General features: G+C 37.1%; 1 protein-coding gene across 6 annotated transcripts in view; it reads right to left on the bottom strand.

Annotated features, from left to right (window-relative positions):
* SCAPER (S-phase cyclin A associated protein in the ER) overlaps nucleotides 1-27,703 on the bottom strand; it is a 539,256-nt gene that overhangs the window by 322,633 nt on the left and 188,920 nt on the right. For all 6 annotated transcript variants that reach the window (XM_073212228.1, XM_073212229.1, XM_073212230.1 and 3 more), the window contains exons 18-20: nucleotides 7,543-7,624; nucleotides 5,013-5,165; nucleotides 4,350-4,457 (exon numbers count right to left, since the gene is read on the bottom strand). In XM_073212228.1, coding sequence (XP_073068329.1) covers nucleotides 4,350-4,457; nucleotides 5,013-5,165; nucleotides 7,543-7,624 — 343 coding nt within the window. The remainder of the gene's footprint in view (nucleotides 1-4,349; nucleotides 4,458-5,012; nucleotides 5,166-7,542; nucleotides 7,625-27,703) is intronic.

The following is a 27,703-nucleotide window of genomic DNA, read 5'->3' as shown; positions in this document are numbered from 1 at the left end:
TGAACCCTGTGGTCGATGCCAGTAGGCCTGCCAGAGGTCAGAATGGAGGTCGTGGCAAAGACTCATGAATGCATAAGCAGAGAAGACTAAGAGGGTGGTCTGATCAGGAAGAGGAGATGAATGGCTGATGCTCCGCTAGAACGTCGTCCAAGTGGGAAGACCAGATCAAGTCATCGACACTCGCCAGGACTGGTGTCCCAGAGAACACTGAACAGGTGAATAAGGGGCTCACACTGGAAATCAGAAAAGATTATTATGTAGTAAGATTGCAACATTCCTTGTACTGTGGTATCATGTAAGCCATATTCTTCCTCTGATACATACAGATGTCATCTTAAAGAGATAAGCAAGTGGATGGGAACCAAGGATTGTCATTCAAAAGAGGCTAGGTATGAACTAGAGAAAATGCTTAAGTTATTGGATCAGGTTTAAAATAAACTGTTTCCTAGCTAGAATTTTTTTCTTGAAACAATGAAGGGGATTAAATTAGCTATGGTTATACAGATACATGTTCTCTGCACATCCTAGTTACAATGTGAGTGAATTTACCAACTCTAAGAATTACAAGTTAGAAAAAGTAATATATAAATTAACAATCAATTATATTTGTATGTGAATTATATTCTGAATACATGTACATGTTCTCAACCTCTATCATGCACACCCCTATCAAAATGTTTCCTTCCTATTAAAGAGAAAATGAAGGTGATGGAAGCTAGATCCTATAAGAAGGGGTATGACATTTCTATTTTAGGTTATTTCTCAAACTAATTTAAAGTGTACCAAACTGAAGTACTGGGATTAAGAACAGAGACTTATTCTAAATGAGTCTAGTTTGTTTATTTGACTTGATTTTTCTGTTGAAAGGCAAACAAGATGTTCTCCTAACATGATTATAAAAAGAGAGTAAATACTCCTGCTTCTATAAATAAGGTAAAAGCAAAGGTAAGAAAACAAGTTAATCTATTAGGATTATCTATTACTTCCCCGACACTCATCAATTCTGGGAGACATCTACTTCTTCCCTTTCAGTGCAAAGCACACTCTAGCCAAAGAAATTAGCTTTTATTTCATTAAATACAGTGATGTCTTTATGTTGTTGCTAATTTAAAGTTTCATTTTTTTTTCAATAACCTAACAAGCATAATTTTTGCAAGTTGATACTATTTTAGGATTTGTAAAATAACAATTAGTTGTAAACATCCAATAAATCATAATGTACGATCCTCATAAAAGTCTTTTCCATACTTTCCCTGAATTAAATAAAAATAAACTATTACTTTCTCTGTTTTTATGTACATAGGGTAACAAACACAGTTTGTATAATTTACATGCTTTTAAAGCCAAGGACTCTCAAAAACACAGAAATACACGAATTCAAATTAAAAAAACAAAAACAAAACTTTTTAACTTCATTCCTATATAGGATTAAATGTACTTCATGCAACTTCCACAAAAATCACTATCAGCTTATTTAGACAATGTGAAATCAGAAACACAAAAAAGTCAGAGTTCTAATTATAACTAATACTTTATTATTCCCTAGCAATGCATGAAAAAAATTAAATTTCAGAATGTATTTAAACTAGCATGCATTTATTTTGACTTTTAAAAATCATATACTTCTGTCATTTGGATTCTACAATGATGAAAGAGAAAAAAACATCAAAAACGTAAGAGCTCTTTTTGTGAAGTCTCAAGAAACACAAGAAAGATTTCCTGGTCAAATTATAACAAAAACACAAAAAAATTAAATCTTTCTTGCTGGGCAGCCACCTATTATGTTTAATGGCTTAAAAGAAAATGTGTCAAAGATCAAGAGTAAGTTATCTGATATGTCAAGTGCATAAGGTCAAAGGCACAATTTTATTAGGTCAGAAGTGGTATAAATAAAATCTTGTATGTCAAAGAAGAAGGGTCACAGACAAGGTGTATATAATATAAAGACATCACAGATGACAAGTAATAACTTTAAGTAGAACAAGAATGTTTAATATAGATACCTTCACTGATTAAAAGTGAAACTTCCATGTGAGTAAAATTGCCTCATATGCTACACTGCACAATTGTTTTCAGGAAGAAGAGGTTTTAACCAAGAAAAACAACATGAATTAAGTGAGAACTTAAAGAAAATTTAATTCTTTTAAACTGAAACTGTACACAGAATGAACACATCAATTAAAAATAAAACCACTCAGCTAACCATCAGACTATGCTATGAAAGCTGCAAAACTTAGATAATATTGTACATTTGCTTCTAAAGTGCATGAGTTAAATACTCTTTCCTTCTTTTCTCATGGACAACAACATAAAATTTAGATAATACATGTTAACAGCAGTGCTCCAGAAATTTTTAAAATAAATATTTAGTTTTATTAAGAGAACTTAATTACAAATAATTTTTATAAATGGAAGGGTTTCCTTTATAGCAAGAATAATTACCTTCTAATTAATGAAGCAAGTTAGGATTTTTTCAAAGTGGAGTATGCATACATGTGACTCTAGCTCTAGACAGCAAACTTAAGAGGGTGGATATAATTACATGAATGATTCTACTGAAAAAAATTCCATGCTACTCTTTCTTAAAATACCCACCTAATTTTGAGTGAAAGGAAAAAATTATTTGAGGCAAACTAAATAGATGAGTAGTTGCATTTTTTAATTTCACTTTTTATTAATGGTACCTAAAGCCATTCTTTACAACCTTTCAGCTCAACTCAACTCAGTAAGTTTTTATTAAATACCTCACTATATGCCCAGCATTATGCCAAATAACAGATATCGGAGAATAAAATATTCAGAGATTTCCAATTACAGACCCAGTGAAGTGGCTTACACTAATCTTCCACTCCACAAGTTGCACAAAATATACAAAGCATCTATTTGAAGGCATTAAGGAACAGCCAACACTTGAGAGATCAAGATCCTTAAAAGGGAAACATTTGAGGTGAGCTCCACATTTACTAGGACTTTTCCTTAAGGACTTATGCCAATTTTTGTCATGGAAGAAGATTGTACACTGAAAACAGCAGTCTTACTTAGCAGAGGAGACAGAATTTCGATTTAGAGCTGTCAAAGTGGTTGAAACCTGAAGGGCCCTCAAAAGGAAGAGAAGTGAGTCCAGACAACTGTGTGCAATTTTCTCTCAAGCACTGGTCATATCCAGAAACCCATGAGAAAACAAGAGCTTCAGTCTTCCTACCTAGTAGAACCAACTACAGAATCGGCTCCATTTGCTGACGGCATCCAATCCAGAGCAAAGCCCCACATCCTTGAACTGGTCTCCACATCACCCAGCACAAGTCCCAATCCCATCCATCCTTTCTAAAACCTCACCGGAAAGCTCCGTAACTCCCCATGATGCGTGCTTTCCCTTCTTTCAACAAATCAATAGACTGAATTTTACTCAACTATAGATGTATTTCTGATGATCTTTTCCTAGAGGGCTTTGACAGTAAACTAAGAAAAGAAATGGACTGTAGTTTCATACCAGCATTAGGGATCAGCCTCACAGACCTCAGGACACGTGAGAGAAGCCAGACACAAATGGCTTCCATTCAAATGGAATTCCAGAACAATCAAGACTAACTGATAGGGCTAGTAGTAAGAGACTAGTTATCTAGAGTTTTTTGTGGGGCATAACTGGGACAAAGCCTTCTGGAGTTGTTAAGGAGACTTCAGGGGTCAAAGAAATGAACTATATTTTAATATGAGGAACCTATGAAAAAATTTATTGAGCTATGTAATTGAGATTGGTATTTTTTACTACTACATGTTATACTAAAAAAACAAAAAGCTAAATACATGTGCATCTACACACAGGTACTGCCCTCAAAGAACCACCATAACCTCTCCTGGGCATTGTAAGAGATGTTTGACAATAGGAATTCCTCATGTTTGGGTAGCTGAGAAATTTACCATTATAAATAGAATCAACAAATCCATAGATTAACAATGTCATCCACATCTCAATAATACTTGAATGAAAAATGTTTATAAAATACACAAATTTAAATTCTGCATGAATAATAATTACAGGTAGATAAATAATGCATTTCAAAAATTTACAGGGTTATCCAAGAAATATAGAGTATTACTAAATAATTGTTTTTTTCTATTACTCAAATATCAAAATGCCATAATCTTTTTTGCACTAAAACTTTATAAATATTACATTCTTATTCCATAATCCTTATTAAAATGACATTTGTATACCATATTATAGCAGCCTGTAAATGTTAAATTTTAAATAATTATAGAAATATATGTGAAAATGGAATTCTTCATAATAAACGGGAACATACTAAGTATTCAATAAATATGTGTAAATAAACAAAAGTAAAGCTTACCACTTCTTCATCTGAAAGTTCACGCCCCTGGATGCTGCTGTTTTCTCTCACAGTTTGCTGGTGTTTTTTTCCTTTAATGTGGCTAAAAAGATACACCTCTGAAGAGATCTAAAAGCATAAAATCAAAGCAATTTAATCAATATATAATTACATTTAATTTTAATATTACTATTCAATCCAGTATGCTATATGCAAGTTGAGATCACTCTAGCATTTTCATATTAGGCTTAAAAATATTCTCTTTAAAACACAATTCTGAAAATTCTCTAGAAGACACATGGTCAAGGAAGGCATATGCCATCACAGCCAACCTTGAAAGGATATAATTTCCTTTAAGTACCAAGGTTCAAGCTTCAACACTGAAAATGTTGCTTTTCTTTTTTGATCCCAATACCCAATAATACTGACTTGGGCTATCATTAAGCAGGTATACATCCATTTTAACAGTAACTGCATGCTTTGGCACTTGGCACTTGGCACTCCTTAAATGCTGATATTATTTTTGTATCACTTGTTTCACATAAAATCATGAAAGAAATCCATGGTACTCAGCAAATGCCTTTGTATGTGTTTTCAAAGACCAGGTGAATATATTTCCATAGTTGAATAAGCTTTAGTAATAAATTATAATAAATCATCACAATATTGATAATGCCAACCTACCAGGACATTGCAGAGAGAACACTGCTTCTTTCTTTCATAAGGGGTCAGTTTGGGAGCATAATCAGTATTTGCATGTCGCCCACTGCTTAACTCAGCAGCTTTTTCTTTTCTTTGTTCAATCTGTTCCATGTGCCTTCGAATGCTTTCATCATGCTGTAGATAAAGTCAAGTGTGAAAATACCAAAACTTATTCAAATTATACTGAGAACTTGAAAAAATAATATTCCCATTAAACCTTCTTAAATAACAGAAGAATGTCATAATTCAGTGTTAACTTGAACAATGAGAACAATTTACATAAACCCCTTAAAAAACTCCCACATGCAAAGTAGTGTTACCTAAAGTGTGCTCCATGGAGCTACAAAATGGGATATTAATAAGTGTTTTATGGAAGAGGTCTGATGGTCAAATCAATATGGAAAATAGTAAGTTAAAGCCAAATAAGTTTTCAAAGGGAACCCTTGTGTGCTGTTGGGGTGAATGTAATTTTGGTACAGCCACTATGAAAAGCAGTATGGAGATTTCTCAAGTACTATAAATAGAAATACCATACAACCTAGTAATTCCACTTCTAGGAATTTACCTGAAGAAAATAAGGTCACTAATTTGAGAAGATATATGCACTCCTACGATTACTGCAGCATCATTTATAATAGCATGATATGGAAGCAACTAAGTGTCCATTGATAGAGGCATAGATAAAGAAGATGGGGTATACTTGTACCACAAAGGAATATTAGTCATATTAAAGATTGAAATCTCACCATTGTGGCAACATGGATATATCTAGAGGGCTATATGCTAAGTGAAATAAGTCAGACAGAGAAAGACAAATCCCATATGATTTCACTTACATGTGAAATCTAAAAAACAAAAATGAACAAAGAAACAAAACAGAAACAGACTCATAAACACACAGAACAGACTGGTAGTTGCCAAAGGAGAGGGGGTGGGGTGATGGGTAAAAAGGTGAGGGTATAAAGAAGTACAAACTTTCAATCATAAAATAAATCAGTCATGCTGCAATGGGATGTGGGGGAGGACTTGATGATATGGGTGAATGTAGTAACCATGATGTTGCCCATGTGAAATATTCATAAGATTGTATATCAATGATAAGTTAATAGAAAAGTTAAAATAAAAATAACTCAGTCACAGGAATGAAAGTACAACACAGGGAATATAGTTAATTCAAAAAAAAAAGCTGAACAGATTTTTAGCACAAAACTTCACACAGCCTCTAGTATGTCACTGCATACTATGACTCAATAAAGCTAGCTTATATTAAACAACATTTTACACTTATTTGACCACAACACACTTTTCAGAAGCTTTTTTGGAACACACTATACCCACAGGTAAAGACCAAGCTTATCCTCACAGCAGCAAAGGCACATAATGACATAGAACTCTACCCATACTAATTCCATTTCTAGTTGTTCTACCCTTCCAGTAACTTCCCAGAAAACACAAACAAGCCAAAAAAAACATTATTTCAATAATGAACTCATAATATTTCATCTGGTTGGAATGCCATCCCATCTATGTACCCATTCTCCTGCCCATTTAACTCATCTCTTTCAATATTCAGCTCAGGAATTATTCTGTAAAATCATTTCCCTGACTTCTGAAAGAAACACTTCCTGCTGCACTAAGCACTCTCTTCTATACTTCTACAGCACTGTGTATACCTCCATACAAATGGAAATTATCTGCTCAGCATCTGAAGCTCACATTAGATTATGAGTTTGTTTTTTTAATTGAAATATACTTGGCATACAATACCGGTTTCAGGTGTACAACACAGTGATTTAGCAACTATATACATTACTAAAGGTTCACCAAAGAAAGTGTAGATTATGAGTTTCTTGAAACTTACAAGTATGGCTTACTCATCTCTGTATCACATTCCTACCAGAGGCTAAATAATATTTGCTGCATTAAATTCAAATGAATGATTAAGTTCTAGAGCTATACAAAGAATAAAATATGGTCCTCAACCTTATGGAATCTACTACTTCTATGAGGATCCAACCTGTAAAAACTTGTGATAAATTAAAATATTCACACTGCTAGAAACTGCAGTAATAACGATAAAGATTTTCTAGAATATATCTGTTTACTGTAATGTCCCAAACTAAAATTGGGCAATTCATAAGCACTGAAATCAGTGAAATACATTATAATAATCTTTTAGCCCATTTCTAGATAATAAGACTATAAATATCAGAAGCCTAATAGTAATGCCTTCAAGTCATTAACAAATTACTTAGTACAAATACAAAACATTAAAATTCCTTTAATTTTTCAATTGTTTTATTTTATTAAATTTAATTTTCAGATAATTGAGTTAGAAATGATCATAGGCAAATCATATGGGTCTACTATCCAGAGATTAGGAAAACAAATTTATGTTTTTATACAATTAATTCCATAGATAAATTTTTAATCCATGTTCCAATGAGAGCTCTAAAATTTCTAATTAATTAATTATATAACATTCTAATTAATATATATATAACATTCCTACCTTCAGCTGTATTTTTTTCTGTAGCTCTTCCATTGCTTCTTGTTGAGCAGCTGTGAGTGCTGCCAATCGTTCTTCTCTATCTCTAAGAAAATAGTAAAAATTATAAATTCAACTCCTTGGGTAAAACAAATCTCATAAGGTGGTTATATGAGTTATATACATGTCCAAATTCATTTTGATGTACACTGAGATTTGTGTATGCTATTGTATTTACCTCAATTTTTTAAAATAATTAAATTAGATAATACATATAAAACACCTGGCACTGGATAGGTGCTCAATGAACCTAGCTATTTTGTCACACACACAAAAAAAACTACAACAAGGATACACAGTTTTATATATTCTAAATGGCTCTATTTTTAAATTACTTTTTCTGAGTGCCTATTACATCCCAAATATATTTCTCATATGTTTATGTAGTAACAGAGATTATTAATTATGAAAATAGGTATCTTGAATTAAGGCATTGGTCTAAATACAAGCTATAGGACAGTCATTTAAACATGGCATGCTGAAAAATTACATTCATCTCTGTTCCCTTCACCAAACACACTAAAACCACAAGACAGGGAGAGAAAAGGAATAAACTCACAAAGACAGAACAGAAGAGGGAAGGAAACAATCAAACAAATGAAGAGCATACAAAGAAGACAGTCAATAGAAACTGCCCATTAATGAGGCTATACGTTGGATTTAGTAGACAAAGACTATAAAACAGCTATTACAAATATCCTCAAAGAATTAAAAGAAATTACCCAAAATAAAGAAAAATATTGTAACAATGATTCAAAAAATAGGGAATCTCAACAATGAAACCGAAATACTTTAAAAACTTTCCACTAAAAGGAATGAGTTATTTAAACAAATAGCTGATTCTAGTCTGGGGAGAAACCATATTTAGTTTTACCCTGAAGTAGACTGTAGTAAGTCAAGGCTAATATTGTAATAATGACAGCAACTGCTAAGCAAATAACTAAAATAACAGTCTTAAAAATCAAGGGAAAATTTTAAATAATGCACTAATAAGCATTGGTTTAACAAAAAGAAACAGAGAGAAAAGAAAAAACTTGAGACATATAGAAAACAAATATCAAGATTGCAGATATAAATCAAATCATATCAATAATTAAATCAAATAACAATACACTTCACTCAAAAGGAAGAAATCAGTAGACCAGATAGACAAGGAAATCTCAACTACATATAGTCTATTAAAGACACACTTTAGATACAAAGACACAAAATGATGATAAAAACACATGAAATAGAAACAATAACCACGGCTATTTTTGAAACATGAAAAAAACTAACTGTAGACAAGAAATACTTTTTAAAGGCCAAAGAAAAACATTTTATAGCGATAAAAGGGTCAATACTATAGCAAACTATAACAACTATAAACTATATGCCCATAACGTTGAGGTACAAAAAAAAATGAACCAAAATTGTCAAAACTGAGAAGAAAAATAGACAATTCAACAATTATATTTGGAGATTTCAAAAATACTCTCAAGAATTAATTCAACTAAACAGAAAATGAGTAAACAGAGACTAGACAACATTATCAACTAACTTAACTGATATTTAGAGAACACTCCATCTGAAAACAGCAGAATATACATATTTTCCAAGAGCATACACAACATTCTCTAGGATAGTCTACACCTAAGGCCATATGTCTCAATAAATTTAAAAACACTGAAATTGCACTAAGTATATCCCTTACATACAAAAGATTTCATTAGAAAACAACAAAAAATAGGGACACACCCCCAAGTTTATAAACTAAATAACATGCTTCTAAATAACTCATGGATCAAAAAAATTATGCAAAATACTATAAAATACATTGAACAAAAATAAAAACACTACATATTGAAATCAAAATTGATAGGATGAAGTTAAAGAAAACTAACAATAAAATCTGTATCTTTAAATGCTTGTATTAAAAAAATAGAAATATTAAAATTGGACAGCTACATGTAAGAGAATGAAACTGGAAGGAATCAGTAGACCAGACAGGCCAGATAGAGTTATTCTCTAATCCCACACACAAAAGTAAACTCAAAATGGATCAAAGACCTCCATGTAAGTCATGAAACCATGAAACTCTTAGAAGAAAACATAGGGAAAAATATCTTGAATATAAAATGAGCAACTTTTTCCTAAACACATCAACTCGGGCAAAGGAAACAAAAGCAAAAATGAACAAACTGACTACATCAAACAAAAGCTTCCATACAGCAAAGGACACCATCAGTAGAACAAAAAGGCATCCTACAGTATGGGAGAGAGAATATATTAGTAAACAACATATCCAATAAGGGGTTAACATCCAAAATATATAAAGGGAGGGGAAAAATTAATTTGGCGTAAGAACTGAGGCAGAAATCTCCTCCCAAAAACTACCTATAGTATGAAAACAGAGCAAATACAACTAATCCTGAAAGAGTGACCAGAAAAAACTTTGCACTAGCCATCTGGGAAAAGAGAACATCTCAAGGAAAAGGGTAAAGTAACAAAGCCGCCATCCGAGGGGACCTGAGCCCTCCAACCCTAGCTCACTGGCAGGAGGAAGAGAAACAGAGGAGGGGGGAGCAGAAGCCCAGGACTGCTAAATAACCAGCTCTGGAGATTTACCGCAAGAGAAGAAACCCACATTGCATGTGCTCTGGAGATTGAGGGGTTGGAGAGCAAAATCAAGCAGAAGACTGGGGAAGACTGAGATTCCAGCCACTTGAGGAGAACAGGTTCCCACAACCGTCTGCTCTGGGACAAAAGAAAGGTGGGTGATTTGAAAGACTTCAAAACAATGAGAGGCTGCTAAAGGGGCAAGGATTACACAGAGTTGTTACTCAGGAGAAGGAACAGGTGGACAAAATCCTCCGAGCATACTCAGCCCAGCAGGTTGGGAATATTCAGGAGCTTCAGGCAATCCATCGCCCTGGCTAGCAATGCAGCCCCGAATGCGACCACCGGGATAAGCACTCTGTTGCTCCCTCCTCCCAGCATGCACCTGCACACAAACATGCTGCCACCGCCATTGTCCATGGCAGCCAGAAAGAAGCCCCGTTTACAGCCACTATCTATAGTGGCTTAACACAGAGGCTGCTTCTTGCACACACAGCTCACTGGCCCTGACAATAAAGGCAAGCAAGCACTGCTGTGGGGCAGGAAAGAACTCTGATCTTCAAGCAAGCACAAGCGCAGCATGCCTGTGACCCCCACCATCACTCCAAGCAAGCAGGAAGGCAGCCCTGTCTACAGCAGCTTAGGGACTTACTGCAAAGGCTGCTGCTCCCTGCAAGCACAGGTTACTGGCCCTGACTGCGCGGCAGGCACTGCGGTTGGGAGGGCAGAAAGAGCTCTGCCCTCACAGGAGACACTGGCGCGGTTAGCCTGCGAACCATTTCATCACTCCAGGCCAGCAGAAGGGCAGCCCTGCCAAAAGCAGATTAGAGAATTAACTCAGAGGCTGCTCCCTGCAAGAGGCTCACTGGTCCTGACAGTGCATGATGGCACTGCGGTTGGAAAGCAGGAAAGAGCTCTCTCCTTAGGGTAAGCAATGGCACCGTTCACCTGCAACCACTGCAACAGCTCCAGGTGCTGTGCATGTACAAAGAGAAGACTCCCAGCACTAGAGGGCACTGCCTACACAAACCTAATATTTCTCATTATCCAAATGGATTATGAAAAGGCAGAAGAACCTTCTTCAATACAAAATTCCTCAAACACCAAAAGGAGGGTGGATGAAACTGAAATCACAAATCTTCTCGAAAAATAATTCAAAATAAAAGTCATTAGCATGATAATAGAGAAACAAAAATTTTCAAGAGCTAAGCTATGAATTCAGGAGGGAGACAGACACCATAAAAAATAAAGAAGGTGACATGAAAAGTACAATGGAGAGATTTAAAAGCAGATTACATGATGTAGAGGAAATGGTAAATGGAATAGATACTACAGAGCAGGAAAAAGAGGAGGTAAGAAACAAAGAGAAAAAAGGATCACTAGGGATGAAATAACATTAAGACAATAGTGTGACCAATCGGAACAGAACAATATTGATATTAAAGGAGTAAGAGAAGAAGACAGAGAAAAAGGAACAGAAAGTATCTTTGAAGAAATAATTGCTGAAAACATTGAAAACTTCCCCAATATGGGGAAGCAAATAGACTCTCATGCCATGAAGTGCACAAATCTCCCAAGATAAGGGCGCCAAGGAAGACAACACCAAGACATATGAAAATTAAAATGGCAAAGATCAAAGACAGAGTAGTAAAAGTAGCCAGAGAGAGAAAAAAAGATCACATACAAAGGAAAACCCATCAGGCTATCATCAGACTTCTCAGCAGAAATCTTACAGACCAGAAGGGAGTGGCATGATGTATTCAATGCAATGAGACAGAAGGGCCTCAAACCAAGAACACTCTACCCAGCAAGATTGTCATTTTAATTTGAAGGAGGGATTAAATGATTTCCAGCAAAGCATAAGTTGAGGGAATTTACCTCCCACAAACCATCTCCACAGGGTATTTTAAAGGGACGGCTCCAGATGGAAGAGCACCTAAGGCTAAATAGCTGACACAAGAGAAAATAAAATAACAGCAAAGGAAGTAGACCAATTAATCATTAACCAACTGCAACATTAAATCACCTACCCACAAAGTCAGTCAAGGGATACACAGAGTTACAGGATATGACACTGAACATAAAAAGAGTAGAGGAGGAAGAAAAAGGCAGAAAGAAAAAAAAGAACCTTCAGTTTGTGTTTGTAATATCATAACAAGCGAGTTAAATTAGACTGTTAGATAGTAAAGAAGCTGCCCTTGAACCTTTGATAAACACGAATCCAAACCCTAAAATGGCAATAAGTACTTACCTATCGATAAACACCCTAAATGTTAATGAACTGAATGCACCAATCAAAAGACACAGAGTTACAGAATGGATAAAAAAGCAAGACCCATCTATATGCTGCCTACAAGAGACTCACATCAAGCCCATACACAGACTAGAAGTGAAGGGATGGAAAAAAATACTTCATGCAAACAATAGGGAGAAAAAAGCAGGAGTTGCAGGACATGGATGAGACAAAATAAACTTCAAAATAAATAAACAAACAATAAATAAAGACATTATGAAATGATACAGGGTCGGATAATATTTATTTATAAATATCTATGCACCCAACATAGGAGCAACGAAATATGTGCAACAAATACTAATAGAATTAAGGGGGAAATAGAATGCAATACATTAATTTTAAGAGATTTCAACACACCACTCACTGCAAAGGACAGATCAAACTGGACAGAAAATAAGTAGGGAGACAGAGGCACTAAACAACACACTAAAACAGAGGGACCTAAAAGACATCTATGGAATACTCCACCAAAAAGCAACAGGATATACGTTCTTCTCAAGTGCACACAGAACATTTTCAAGAATAGATCACATAGTAGGCCACAAAAAGAACATCAGAAAACTGAAAAAGACTGAACTTCTACAAACCAACTTCTCAGACCACAAAAGTATGAAAATAGAAATAAATTGTGAAAAGAAAACAAAAAGGCTCACAAAAACATGGAGGCTTAACAACATGCTCCTAAATAAACAATAAATCAAGGACCAAATAAAAACAAATATCAAGCAATATATGGACACAAATGAAAACAACAGCTCAACATCCCAACTTCTGTAGGATGCAGTGAAGGCAGTTCTACAAAGAAACTGTGAAGTAATTCAGGGCAATTTAAAGAAGGAAGAACAATCACAAATAAACAGTCTAAATACACAAATGAACTGGAAAAAGGAGAACAAATGAGAACCAAACTCAGTAAAACAAGGGACATAATAAGGATCAGAGAAGAAATAAATAAAACTGAGAAGAATAAAAGAATAAAAAGAATTAATGAAGCCAAGAGCTTAGTGTTTGAAAAAATAAACCAAATACATACACCCTTAATCAGACTTATCAAGAAAAAAAGAGTATGCACACAAAAACAGAATCAGAAATGAGAAAGAAAAAATGACTATGGACACCACAGAAATACAAAGAATTATTAGGGAATATTATGAAAAATTATATGCTAACAAACTGGACAACCTAGAAGAAATAGACAACTTTCTAGAAAAATACAACCTTTCAAGACTGACCCATGAAGAAACAGGAAATCTAAACAGACTGATAACCAGCAGTGAAATCAATTCAGTAATCAAAAAACCACCCAAGAACAAAATCCCCGGAACAGATGGCTTCACCACTAAATTTCATCAAATATTTAAAGAGGCCCTAATACCCACCTTCCTTAGTTTCCCAAAGAGTAGAAGAGGAAGGAATACTTCCAAACTCATTCTATGAAGTGAGCATCACTCTAATACCAAAACCAGGTAAAGACATCACAAAAAAAGAAAATTACAAACTAATATCCCTGATGAAAATAGTGCAAAAATACTCAACAAAATAATAACAAACTGAATACAAAAATACACCAAAAAGACCATGTATCATAATCACCTGGGATTTATTCCACAGATGCAAGGATAGTACAAAATTTAAAAATCCGTCAACAGTGAAAACCTGAAAGCTTTCCTCTAAGATCAGGAACAAGATAAGGATGCCCACTCACCCCACTTTTATTCAACATAGTACTGGAGGTCCCCGCCACGGCAATCAGACGACACAAAGAAAAGGCATCCAGATCAGCAAGGAACAAGTTAAACTGTCACTGGTTGCAGATGACATGATACAGTACATTTAAAAAACTAAAGAATCCACTCGAAAACTACTAGAACTAATATCTGAGTTCAGCAAAGTTGAAGGTACAAAATTAGTACACAGAAATCTGCTGCTTTTCTATATACTAATGATTAACTACCAGAAAGAGAAATCAAGAAAACAATCCAATTCACCATGGCATCAAAACAAATAAAATACCTAGAAATAAACATAATGAAGGAAGTGAAAGACTTATACTGTGAAAACCATAAGAAACTCTTAAGAGAAATCAAAGACGACACCTATAAATTGAAACACATTCCATGCTCATGAATAGGAAGAATGAATATTGTCAAAATGGCCATCTTCTCTAAAGCAATCTACAGATGGAATGCAATTTCTATCAAAATACCAACAGCATTCTTCCACGAACTAGAGCAAATAGTTCTAAAAACCATATGGAACCAAGAGACCCTCAATAGCCAAAGCAATTCTGAGAAGAAACACAAACTGAGGGGAACTGTGCTTTCCAATGTCAAGCTCTGCTACAAAGCCACAATAAACAAGAGAATCTGGGGATAAGATTAAAGATGGCGGCATGCTAGCTGAGACAGCAACTCCCTTGTAAAACCACACATAATACAAAAATATAATTAATACAACTAACCCTGAAACAGCAACAGGAAAGAGGGCTGTGCCAGACTTCATGCACCTAGAGAAAAGAATAAACCTCACGGAAAGGGTAACATACCAAGACTGTGGCCCAGAAGGACCAAAGCCCTTCCCCCACCCAGGTCACCGGCGGGAGGAACAGAAACAGAGTGGGGAGGGGTGGAGGCCTGGGACTGCTGAACACTTGGCTCTGCAGATCTGCTTTGGGAGCACAAACCTACATTTCATGGTGCTCTTGTGATTTTGGGGGATTGGAAACCTAAAACAGGCAGAATACCTGGGGAGACTGAGATTCCAGCTAGTTGTGGAAAGGAGGGATCCATATCTGGCTGCTCTGGGACAAAAGAAAGCAGTCAATCTGAGAGCCTTCCTAACAGCGAGAGGGCTGCTAAAAGGGCAAGAGTGGCACAGAGCTTACTGCTCAGGAGAAAGGACAGGTAGGCAAAATTGTCCAGGTGCACTCTGCCCAGCAGGTTTGGCATTTTCACAATGTTCAGGCACTCCAGCCCCCAGGCTAACTACACAGCTCCAAGAACCCCCTTCATGATATGCAGCATACTGCGCCTTTCTCCTGGCCATCTGCACCTGCATCACAAACCAGCAAACCCTAACCTGTCATTAGGCCAGCCAGACCAAAGCCCTGCTTACAGCAGCTACAAATATAAAGCATACAGTCTTATTCCTGTGTACTCGGCCCACTGGTTCAGGCAGTGGAGACAGGCATAGTAGCCAGGAAGCAGGAAACGGCTCTTTCCTCTCCCCAGGCACCAATACCGATCCCCTGTGACCCTCAACATTGCTTCAGGGGCTAAGAAGCTCCAGAGAATAAAGCTTCTGGGCACTAGAGGGCGACACATACAAACATGAAACATCAAAGGAACCCAGTTCAAAGCAAAATTATGAATACAGGAGGGGCATGCAAGATGACGGCATGAGTATGGGAGCGGAAATCTCCCAAAACCATATATATTTTGAAAATACAGGAAATACAACTATTCCTAAAAGAGAGAACAGAAGATACAGTACAACAGCCAGGATACAACTACATCTGCGAGAACTCAGCATCTCACGAGAAGGGTGAGATACAAAGCCGGGACCCAGAGGGACCTGAGCACTCTCCCCATTCCAGCTGACCAGGGGGAGGAAAAGAATCAGAATAGAGAGGGAGTGGAAGCACAGGACTGCTAAATAACCAGCCCCAGTAATCTGCAACGGGAGCACAGACACACATCGCATGGTGAACTGGATATTAGATAAAAGGAAACATAAAATCTGAGGAGACTGCAGGTGGGAACCCATAGCCAGCTCCCCTGGGACAAAAGAAAAGCATGCACTTTAAAAGTGTTAAAGGGACAAGGGGTTAACAGGTGAACAAAAACATGACAGTGCACTCAGTCCAGCAGGCCGGGAATCTTCAGGAAATTCAGGAGCCTGAACCCAGTGGGTGGCAATGCAGCTCTGAAGCCCGACACAGCAATAAACAGAATGCCTTTCATTCCCCCCCAACAGTACTGCAAGTAAACCAGCTGACACGCGATTGCTCCAGACCAGCCAGGGAGCAGCCCCACCGCAGCACCACACAGAGTATTCTCCCAGTGCACAACTAACCTGGCCAGACACAGAGGCGGCCCCCTGAATGCAGCCACCTGGCACAGGCAGAGGAGGCCAGAGCAAAGACCAGAAGGAAGGAAGGGCATCATTCTCGCAGGAGAACACACAAACCATGCCTGTGAACATTGGCAGTGCCATAAGGCCATCCCAAGGGATGTGCTGCTCATGGAAGCTCAGGGGATTAACCTAGAGACTGCTCCCTGTGTGCAGGTAACTGGAACAGGAAGCAGAGAAGGGCAACGCGACCAGCAAGCAGGAAGGAAGTTTGTTCTCCCAGCTGATACACTCGCCAGTAATCACTTGTATTGCCATGAAAGGGCAGAAGAACTGGGCCAGTCCAAAATTACTCAAATACCAGAGAGAGAGCATGGCAATATAGATATAATCAATCCTCTGGAAAAGAATTCAAAATAAAAGTCATAACCATGCGGATGGAGCTGCACAGAAATATGCAAGACCTAAGAGATGAAGTCCAGAGGGAGATAACAAAAATGAAACAATCAATGGAAGGACTTAAAAGCAGACTGGATGAGGTACAAGAGACTGTTGATGGAACAGAAATCACAGAAGAGGAATACAGAGAAGCTGAGGCAGAGGGACATAAAACGATTTCTAGGAATGAAAGAATATTAAGAGAACTGTGTGACCAATCTAAATGGAACAATACTCACATTATAGGGGTACCAGAAGAAGAAGAGAGAGAAAAAGGGATGGAGAGTGTCTTTGAAGAAATAATTGCTGAAAACTTCCCCAAGCTGTGGAAGGAAATAGTCTCCCAGAAAATGGAAGCCCACAGATCTGCCAATATAGGGTACCCAAGGAGGACAACACCAAGACATATAATACTTAAAATGGCAAAGATCAAAGATAAGCACAGGGTATAAAAGGCAGGCAGAGAGAGAAAAAAGATCACCTACAAAGAAAAACCCATCAGGCTATCATCAGACTTCTCAGCAGAAACCTTACAAGCCAGAAGAGAATGGCATGATATATTTAATGCCATGAAACAAAAGGGCCTTGAACCAAGAATACTGTATCCAGCATGATTATCATTTAAATATGAAGGAGGGATTAAACAATTCCCAGACAAGCAAAACTTGAGGGAATTTGCCTCACACAAACCACCTTCACAGGGTATGTTAAAGGGACTGCTCTAGATGGAAGTACTCCTAAGGCTAAATAGATGTCACCAGAGAAAATAATATCATACCAAAGAAAGCAGACCAACCAAATACTACTTAAAGGCAAAAACTAAAATCAGCTATCCACAAAAGCAGTCAAGGGAAACACAAAAGAGTAAAAAATAAAACACCTAATATACAAAGAGTGGAGGAGGAAGAATAAGAGGGGAGAGAAATAATCATCAGACTGTTTGTAACAGCACAATAGGTGAGTTAAAGTTAGACAGGTAGATAGTAAAGAACCTATCCTTGAATCTTTCTAAAAACGAATCCAAACCCTGCAATGGCAATAAGTACATATCTATCAATAACCACCCAAAATGTAAATGCACTGAATGCACAAATGAAAAGACACAGAGTAATAGAATGGATAAAAAAGAGAGATCCATCTACATGCTGCTTACAAGAGACTCACCTCAAACCCAAAGACCTACACAGACTAAAAGCCAAAGGATGGAAAAAAATATTTCATGCAAACAATAGGGAGAAAAAAGCAGAGGTTGCAGCACTTATATCTGACAAGATAGAGTTCAAAACAAAGACAGTAACAAGAGATAAAGGACATTACATAATGATAACGGGGTCAGTCCAACAAGAGGATATGAGCATTACAAGTACCTGCACCCAACTGAGGAGCACTGACATATGCGAAACAAATACTAACTGAATTAAAGGAGGAAATAGAATGTAATGTATTCATTTTAGGAGACTTGAACACACCACTCACTCCAAAGGACAGATCCACCAGACAGAAAACAAGGACACAGAGGCACTGAACAACACACTAGAAGAGATGGACCTAATAGACATCTACAGAACTCTACACCCAATAGCAGCAGGATACACAGTAGTCTCAAGAGCACATGGAACATTTTCCAGAATAGACCACTCTAGGCCATCAAAAGAGCCTTAGTATAGTCAAAAAGACTGAAATTCTACCAACAAATGTCTCAGATCACAAAGGTATATAACTAGAAATAAATTGTACAAAGAAAACAAAATGGCTAACACACACATGGAGGCTTAACAACATGCTCCTAAATAATCAATGGATCAATGACCAAATTAAAACAGATCAACAATATATGGAGGCAAATGACAGCAACAGCACAATGCCCCATCTTCTGTGGGACGCAGCGAAGGCAGTTCTAAGAGGAAAGTATAGAGCAATCCAGGCCTATTTAAAGAAGGAAGAACAATCCCAAATGAATAGTCTAAGGTCACAATTACTCAAACTGGAAAAAGAAGAACAAATGAGGCTCAAAGTCAGCAGAAGGAGGGGCATAAAAAAGACCAGTGAAGAGATAAATAAAATTGAGAAGAATAAAATAGAAGAAAAAACAATGAAACCAAGAGATGGTTCTTGTAGAAAATAAACAAAACAGATAAACCCCTAGCCAGACTTATTAAGAGAAAAAGAGAATCTACACACATAAACAGAATCAGAAATGTGAAAGGAAAAATCACATTGGACAGAAATACAAGGAATTATTAAAGAATACTATGAAAACATATATACCAACACAATGGATAACCTAGAAGAAACGGACAACTTTCTAGAAAAATACAACCTTCCAAGGCTGACCCAGAAAGAAACAGAAAATCTGAACAGACCAATTACCAGCAACAAAATTGAATTGGTAATCAAAAAACTATAAGAACAAAACTCCTGGTCCAGATGGCTTCAATGCTGAATTTTATCAAACACTTAGTGAAGACCTAATACCCATCCTCCTTAAAGTTTTCCAAAAAGTAGAAGAGGAGGGAATACTTCCAAACCCATTCTATGAAGCCAGCATCACTCTAATACCAAAACCAGGCAAAGACACCACAAAAAAAAAAAGAAAATTACAGCCCAATATCTTAATGAACATAGATGCAAAAATACTCAACAAAATATTAGCAAACTGAATTCAGAAATATATCAAGAGGATCATACACCATGATCAAGTGGGATTCATCCCAGTGATGCAAGGATGCTACAACATTCAAAAATCCATCAGTATCATCCACCACATCAACAAAAAGGACAAAAACCACATGATCTTCTCCAGAGATGCTGAAAAAGGATTTGACAAAATTCAACACCAATTCATGATAAAAACTCTCAACAAAATTGGTATAGAGCCCAAGTACCTCAACATAATAAAGGCCATATATAACAAACCCACAGTCAACATTATACTTAAAAATGAGAAACTGAAAGCTTTTCCTTTAAGATTGGAAACAAGACAAGGATGCCCACTCTCCCCACTTTATTTAACATAGCACTGGAGATTATAGCCACAGCAATCAGACAACACAAAGAAATAAAAGGCATCCAGATTGGTAAGGGTGAAGTTAAACTGTCCTGTTTGCAAATGACATGATATTGTACACAAAGAACCCTAATGAATCCACCTCAAAACTACTACATCCAATATCTGAATTCAGCAAAGCTACAGGATACAAAATTAATACACAGAAATCTGTTGTATTCCTATATACTAACAATGAACTAGCAGAAAGAGAAATCAGGAAAACAATTCCATTCACAGTTGCATCAAAAAGAATAGAATACCTAGGAATAAACCTAACCATGGAAGTGAAAGATTTATACTCTGAAAACTACAAGACATTCATGAGAGAAATTAAAGAAGATACCAATAACTGGAAGCAAATCCTGGGCTCATGGATAAAAAAATATTAATATTGTCAAAATGGCAATCAGCCTAAAGCAATATACAGATTCAATGCAATCCCTATTAAAATATCAACAGCATTCTTCAATGAACTAGAGCAAAAGTCCTAAAATTCACACAGAACGACAAAATACCCCAATACCCCGAATAGCCAAAGCAATCCTGAGATGGAAGAATAAAGGTGGGGGATTATGTTCCCCAACTCCTAGCTCTACTACAAAGCCACAGTAATCAACACAATTTGTTACTGGCACAAGAACAGAACCATAGGCCAATGGAACAGACCATAGAACCTGGATATTAACCCAAGCATATATGGTCAATTAATATACAATAAAGGAGCCATGGACATACAACAGGGAAATGACAGCCTCTTCAACAGCTGGTGTTGGCAAAACTGTACGGCTACATGTAAGAGAATGAAACTGGATTATTGTTGAACTCCATACACAAAAGTAAACTTGAAATGTGTCAAAGACCTGAACTTAAGTCATGAAAACACAAAACTCTTAAGATGAAAACATAGGCAAAAATCTCCTGAATATAAGCATGAGCAACTTCTTCCTGAACACATCTCCTTGTGCAAGGGCAACAAAAGCAAAAATGAACTCATGGGACTACATCAAACTAAAAAGTTTCTGTGCACCAAAGGACACCATCAGCAGAACAAAAAGGCATCCTACATTATGGGAGAATATATTTGTAAATGACATATCTGACAAGGGGTTAACATCCAAAATATATAAAGAACTCACATGCCTCAACACCCAAAAAGCAAATAACCCTATTAAAAAATGGATGGAGGATATGAAGAGACTATTCTCCAAAGAAGAAATTCAGATGGCCAACAGACACATGAAAAGATGCTCCACATCACTAATCATCAGAGAAATGCAAATTAAAACCACAATAAGATATTACCTCACACAAGTAAGGATGGCCGGCATCAAAATGACTAAGAACAACAAATGCTGATGAGGATGTGGAGAAAGGGGAACCCTCCTACACTGCTAGTAGGAATGTCTGCTAGTTTAACCATTGTGGAAAGCAATGTGGAGGTTCCTCAAAAAACTAAAAATAGAAATACCATTTGACCTATTCAAAAAGACATATGCACCCCTCTTTTAATCACAGCACTCTTTACAATAGCCAGGACATGGAAGCAAGCTAAGTGTCCATCAGTAGATGAATGGATAAAGAAGAGGTGGTACATATACACAATGGAATATTATTCAGCCATAAGAAGAAACCAAATCCTACCATTTGCAACAACAAGGATGGAGCTAGAGGGTATTATGTTCAGTGTAATTAAGCCAGGCAGAGAAAGACAAGTACCAAATGATTTCACTCATTTGTGGAGTATAAGAACAAAGCAAAACTGAAGGAACAAAACAGCAGCAGACTCACAGACTCAAAGAAAGGGACCAGTGGTTAAAAAGGGAAAGTGTTTGTGGAGGATGTGACAGGAGGGAGGGAGAAGGGGATTAAGGGGCATTAGGATCAGCACACAAAATTAGGGGGTGCACAGGGAAGGCAGTATGGCATGGAGAAGACTCTACAGCATCTTATTATGCTGATGGACAGTGACTGCAATGGGTGTGGGGAGGGGCTTGATAATATGGGTTAATGTACTATTCACATTGTTACTCATGCAAAACCTTTATAAGATTTTGTATCAATGATATCTTAACAGAATAAAAAAAAACTTAGAAATATCTAAAATCAATTGTTTCAACCTCATAAAATTATAATGAAAAGTAGAGCTAATCATACCCAAAGCAAGCCAAAAGAATGAAATGTTAAATATTGAAGTGAAAATCAATGAAACAGAATACAGAAAACAACAGACAAATTCAATGAAGCCAAAGGTGCTTTGGAAAGATTAGTGAAATGTGTGAGACTTTAGCCCAGACTAACTTAGAAAAGAGAGAGAGAAGACAGTGATAATCAAAATTAGGAATGAAAGAAAGACATTACTATAGATTATAGTGAAATTATAATACTTAGAAGGAACTATGAACAACTCTATAAAATAGACCACTTAGATGAAAAGGACAAATTCCTGGAACGAAACAAATTACCAAAATGATTCCAGTAACGAACAGTAAAATCTCAACTGACCAACAACATGTTAAAAAATAAAACTGAATTGGTAATTTAAAATCTTCCAAAAAAAATAACCCAAATCCAGATGACTTCACTGGGTAAACCCAGACATTCAGCAAAAAATAATATCAAACCTACATAAAGAGTTTCTGTAAATAATGCAGGAAAAAACACTTCTTTCACATTCTATGAAACTAGTATTGCCATGACATGAAAGCCAAAGACATCACAAAAAAAATTACACACAAATATACCTCATGAACATACCCTTAACAGGAATTCAACAACATTTAAAATTATATATACCATTATCAAATGGGAGTTAACCCAGGAATATAATAAGATTGGTTTAATACCCCCAAATCAACTTATGTAATACACAACATTAATAAAGAATAAAAAACACATTCATCTCAATGGATGAATAAAAAGAAGCATTTATTTAACAAAAATTCAAAGTCCATTCATGTTAAAATTTTTCACCAAACTAGAAATGGAAGAGAACTTCTTTAACTTGGTAATGATCATGGGGATTTATTAAAAACCTACAACTAATGCCATAAGTAACAGAGAAAGACTGAATGCTTTCCCCCTAAGATGGACAGCAAAATAAGGATACACAACATAACAACTTTTATTAACATTATACTATAGGATCTAACCAATGAGATAGGGCAAGATCAAGAAATTAAAAGCATGCATATTAGAAAGCAAGAAGTAAAAAATCCTAATTTGCTGACGACGTGAACCTTTACGGAAAATATCCTAAGGAATGACAACAAAAAAGGAAAACACTACCTAAACTATTAAGAAAGTTAATTAAGCAAGGACATAATAAATGAGGTTACAGAATGAAATATATAAAACCTGATGGGATTTGTATACTAGCAACAAATACTACCAAAAATGAAATAAAATTATTCCATTCACTTCGAAAGCCATTCCATGGCTTCTGAAACAGTAGTTAGGAATAAATTTAAGAAAAGACATTTAAGTTTATATGCTGTAAACTACAGAACATTGTTGAGAGAAATTAGGCATTAAAAAAAGAGACACACACCATGTTCATGGATAATACACAATTTTGTAAAGATGACAAGATCTAAAGATTCTCCCTACAATGACCTATATATTATAGATTCAATGCAAATCCTATCAATATCCCTGCAAGCTCTTCTTTTTAGAAACTAGCAAGCATACTTCAAAAATTTCATGGAAATGCACTTTTGAAAGAGTACAACAAAGTCAGAGAACTTATATTATTTGATGTCAAAACTTACTATAAAGCTACAATAATTTTAAAAATCTGGTACTGGTATAAGAACATACGTATATCAATAGGACAGATAGAGTCCAGAAATAAACCCCTCTATCTATGATTAATTGATCTTGAACAAGTGACAAGGCAGCTCAATGCCGAAAGGACAGTCTTTTCAACAAGTAATACTATGATAAATGCATATATATGTGCAAACAAACATATTTAGGTCTTTGTCTCATACCATATATAAAAGTAAACAATAAGAATTATAGACCTAAATGTAAGTGACAAAATGAAACACTTCTTGAAAAAACACAGGAAAAATCTTTGTGATTTTGGGTGAGATTTCTTAGATAGACACTAAAAGCACTATACATAAAATTAAATTTTGATATACTGTAGTTCTCAAAATTAAAACCTTTTGTTCTGCAAATGACACTATTAAGAAAATGAAAAGATAAGCCACAGACTGCAACTCATATACCTGAAAAGGATGGGCATCCAGAATATAAAAGAACCTTTTCCAACTTAATAACAACAATATGACTCACTTGAAAAATGAGCAGAAGATGTGAGTAGGTATTTCACCAAACAAAATATACAAATGGCTAATAAGCACATGAAAATATGCTCAACAACATTAGTCACCAGAGAAATGCAAATTAATATCACAAGGACATAGCACTACACACCCACTAGAAAAACATGTATTTAAAAAACTAATCCAGCAAATACTGTCAAGAGATTGAAGAAACTGACTCGTTCAGTACTGGTGGGTTTGTAAAACGGTATTAACTACTTTTGGAAAACATTCTGTAGTTTCTTAAAAAGCTGAACATACATCTACTCTATGACCCAGCTACTGGATTGACCCAAGAGAAAGGGAGCCTTATGTCCACACAATGACACACATGCAGATACTCATAGCAGCTTTACCAGTGGTAGCCCGAAAACTAGAAGTGACCTCAGTATCTTATCAATAAGGGAAAAGGGTAGTAATTTGTGGTGTATATATACAAATACTACTCATCAGTAGAAAAAAAAAGCTATAGGTACATACAACAATTCTCAAAATAATAATGCTGAGCAAGCAAAAGATAAAACAGAAAGTAAATCAGTGGACGCCTGGGGATGAGGGTGAAGGAAAGGAAAGATGCATCATCAAGCAGCATGAGAGAATCTGGCAAATGTTGGATATGTTCATTACCTTGACCATGATGGTGGTCTCACAGGGATTACAAATGTGAAAACTCATGAAATATTCAGTTTAATACATGCAATATTTTAGTATGTCGATTATATTGCAGTGAAGTAGTGAAAAAAAATTCTTAAAGACAGTCAATTCCAATTTCAGGCAAGAGTGTCTAGAATACTTGAAATGCTAGGAGGAATGAAAATTGGTACAACTATTTTGCTAAACACTTTGGCGGTGTCTACTAAAGCTGAACATGTGCACATCCTATGGACCAGAAATTCCATTCCTAGGCATAAACCGAATAACCAGGCTATGGTGTTAGAAATATGAGTTGTGATTACTGCTGAGGTGGAAGAAAGCATAGTGACCTGGAAGGCACATGGGTGGCCTTGGCGTTCTAGCAATGTTCCATAACTTGACCAGGTTGGTGGTTATATGGGTATGGGTGATTATTCACCAAGCTGTAGATCTATTCATTTGGGTATTATTTCTCTACAGTGTGTATATTTATTGATTGTAAAAGTGTATGGTTATGTCACGCTCCAGGTTTAAACCTTTAATAATTAGTTAGCCAACTCTGGTGATGATTTACATAAGTAAATTCCAAAAATACATAAACACAAAGTTGGGTTTTTCCCAGGAACATAAGCTTGCCTGAACTTTAAAAAGTAATTAATTATACATTACTAGAATAAAGGAAAAATTTTATATGATTATTTCCACATAAGAACAGAAGTTGATAAAACTGAATTCTGATTCATGATATAAAACAATTCATAATCTAAGAAAAAAAGGCAGTTTCATTAAACTAACAAAGGATATCTTCAACAGAACTTATCAAAATTCCTAGAACTAAATCAATGGCATTTCTAAACACCAGCAATATACAGGTTCAAAAAAAATTTAAGAGATTCTATTTATAATAGCATAACAAATATAAAATAATAACTAAAAAATAAATTTAATAAAATGTGTCAAAAGCAAAATAATTAGAAATATTTAACTAGGGAGACAAAAGACCTATAAATTTAAAACTACAAAGCTGTTCTGAAAGGAACGGAAAAAGATATAAAAAAATGAAAAGACGGAGTTATGGCCAAGATGGCGGCGTGAGTAGAGCAGTGGAAATCTCCTCCCAAAAACACATAGAGCTATGAAAATATAACAAAGAAAAATCTTCCTAAAATAGAGACCACAGGACACAGGACAACATCCAGTCCACATCCACACCTGCAAGAACCCAGCGCCTTGTGAAGGGGGTAAGATACAAGCCCCAGCCCGGCGGGACCCGAGCGCCCCTCCCCCCGGCTCCCGGCGGGTGGAGAGAAACCGGAGAGGTTTTTTTTTTTTTTTTTTGGCGAGCGCTTTTTGGAAGCCTTAGAGGGACGGGCCCCCGTTGCTGGGGAGGCAGAGTGGCGGGACCGGTGAGGAGGTGCCTGGGAACGGCGCCGGAGGACAAAGAATATACCGCGTTTCTCCCTGCGAAACCTGGGGGCGGGTGCCTGAGACCGGTGCCTGAGGACGGAGGAGGTCGCGCGTTTTTCCCCTTTTTTTTTTTTTTTTTTCTCTTTTTGGCGAGCGCTTTTTGGAAGCCTTGAAGGGACGGGGACCCCAGTGCTAGGGAGGCACGGTGGCGGGACTGGTGAGCGGGTGGCTGGGACCGGCGCTGAGGACAAAGAATATCCCCCGTTTTTCCCTGCGGGACCGGTGGGCGGGTGCCTGAGACCGGCACTTGAGGACAGAGGAAATCGCGCGTTTTTCCCCTTTTTTTTTCTCTTTTCTGCGAGTGCTTTTTGGAAGCCTAAAAGGGACAGGGACCCCGGTGCTAGGGAGGCAGGGCGGCGGGACTGGTGAGCGGGTGCCTGGGACCGGCACCTGAGGACAAAGAATATCCCGCGTTTTTCCCTGTGGGACCGGTGGGTGGGTGCCTGAGACCGGCACCTGACGACGGAAGAAATCGCGCGTTTTTCCCCTTTTTTTCTCTCTTTTTGGCGAGTGCTTTTTGGAAGCCTTGAAGGGACAGGGACCCCGGTGCTAGGGAGGCAGGGCGGCGGGACTGGTGAGCGGGTGTCTGGGACCAGTGCCTGAGGACAAAGAATATCGAGCGTTCCTTCCCTGCGGGACCGGTGGGTGGGTGCTTTTTGGAAGCCTTGAAAGGACAGAGACCCTGGTGCTAGGGAGACAGGGCAGCAGGACCAGTGAGCGGGTGCCTGGGACCGGCACATGAGGACAAAAAAAAAAAAAAAAAAAAAAAAAAATCGCTTGCTTTTTCCTTTTTTTTTTTTTTTTTTTCCCATTCTCTCTGTTCCCTCTCTCATTGTTGCTTGTTGTTTTGGTTTGGAGAGTGCTTTTTGGAAGTCTTAAAGGGGCAGGACAGGTCACTTAGACCAGAGGCAGGGAATCTGGGGATCTCTGGGCACTCTAACCCCCTGGGCAGCAGGGAGCACAGAGGACCCTTATGGAGATAAATAGCCTCCTGGCCGCTCCCCCTCCAACGGGGCTCCACCATTTTGGAGGAACAGCCCCAGCCAGGCCAAGCCCACAGCAACAGCGGAGATAAACCCCAAAGCAACTTGGCAGGAAGCAGAGGCCCTGTCTGCGCACAGCTGCCCCGCACAAGCCACTAGAGGTCGCTATTCTCCCAGGAAAAGGCCACAAACCAACAAGAAGGGAAGCTCTTCCAGCGGTCACTTGTACCAGCTCTGCAAACTATCCCTATCACCATGAAAA

The sequence above is a fragment of the Manis javanica genome, chromosome 8 (assembly GCF_040802235.1).
Source record: "Manis javanica isolate MJ-LG chromosome 8, MJ_LKY, whole genome shotgun sequence".
Taxonomy (NCBI): domain Eukaryota; kingdom Metazoa; phylum Chordata; class Mammalia; order Pholidota; family Manidae; genus Manis; species Manis javanica.
This window is presented reverse-complemented; position numbering and strand designations above follow the sequence as displayed.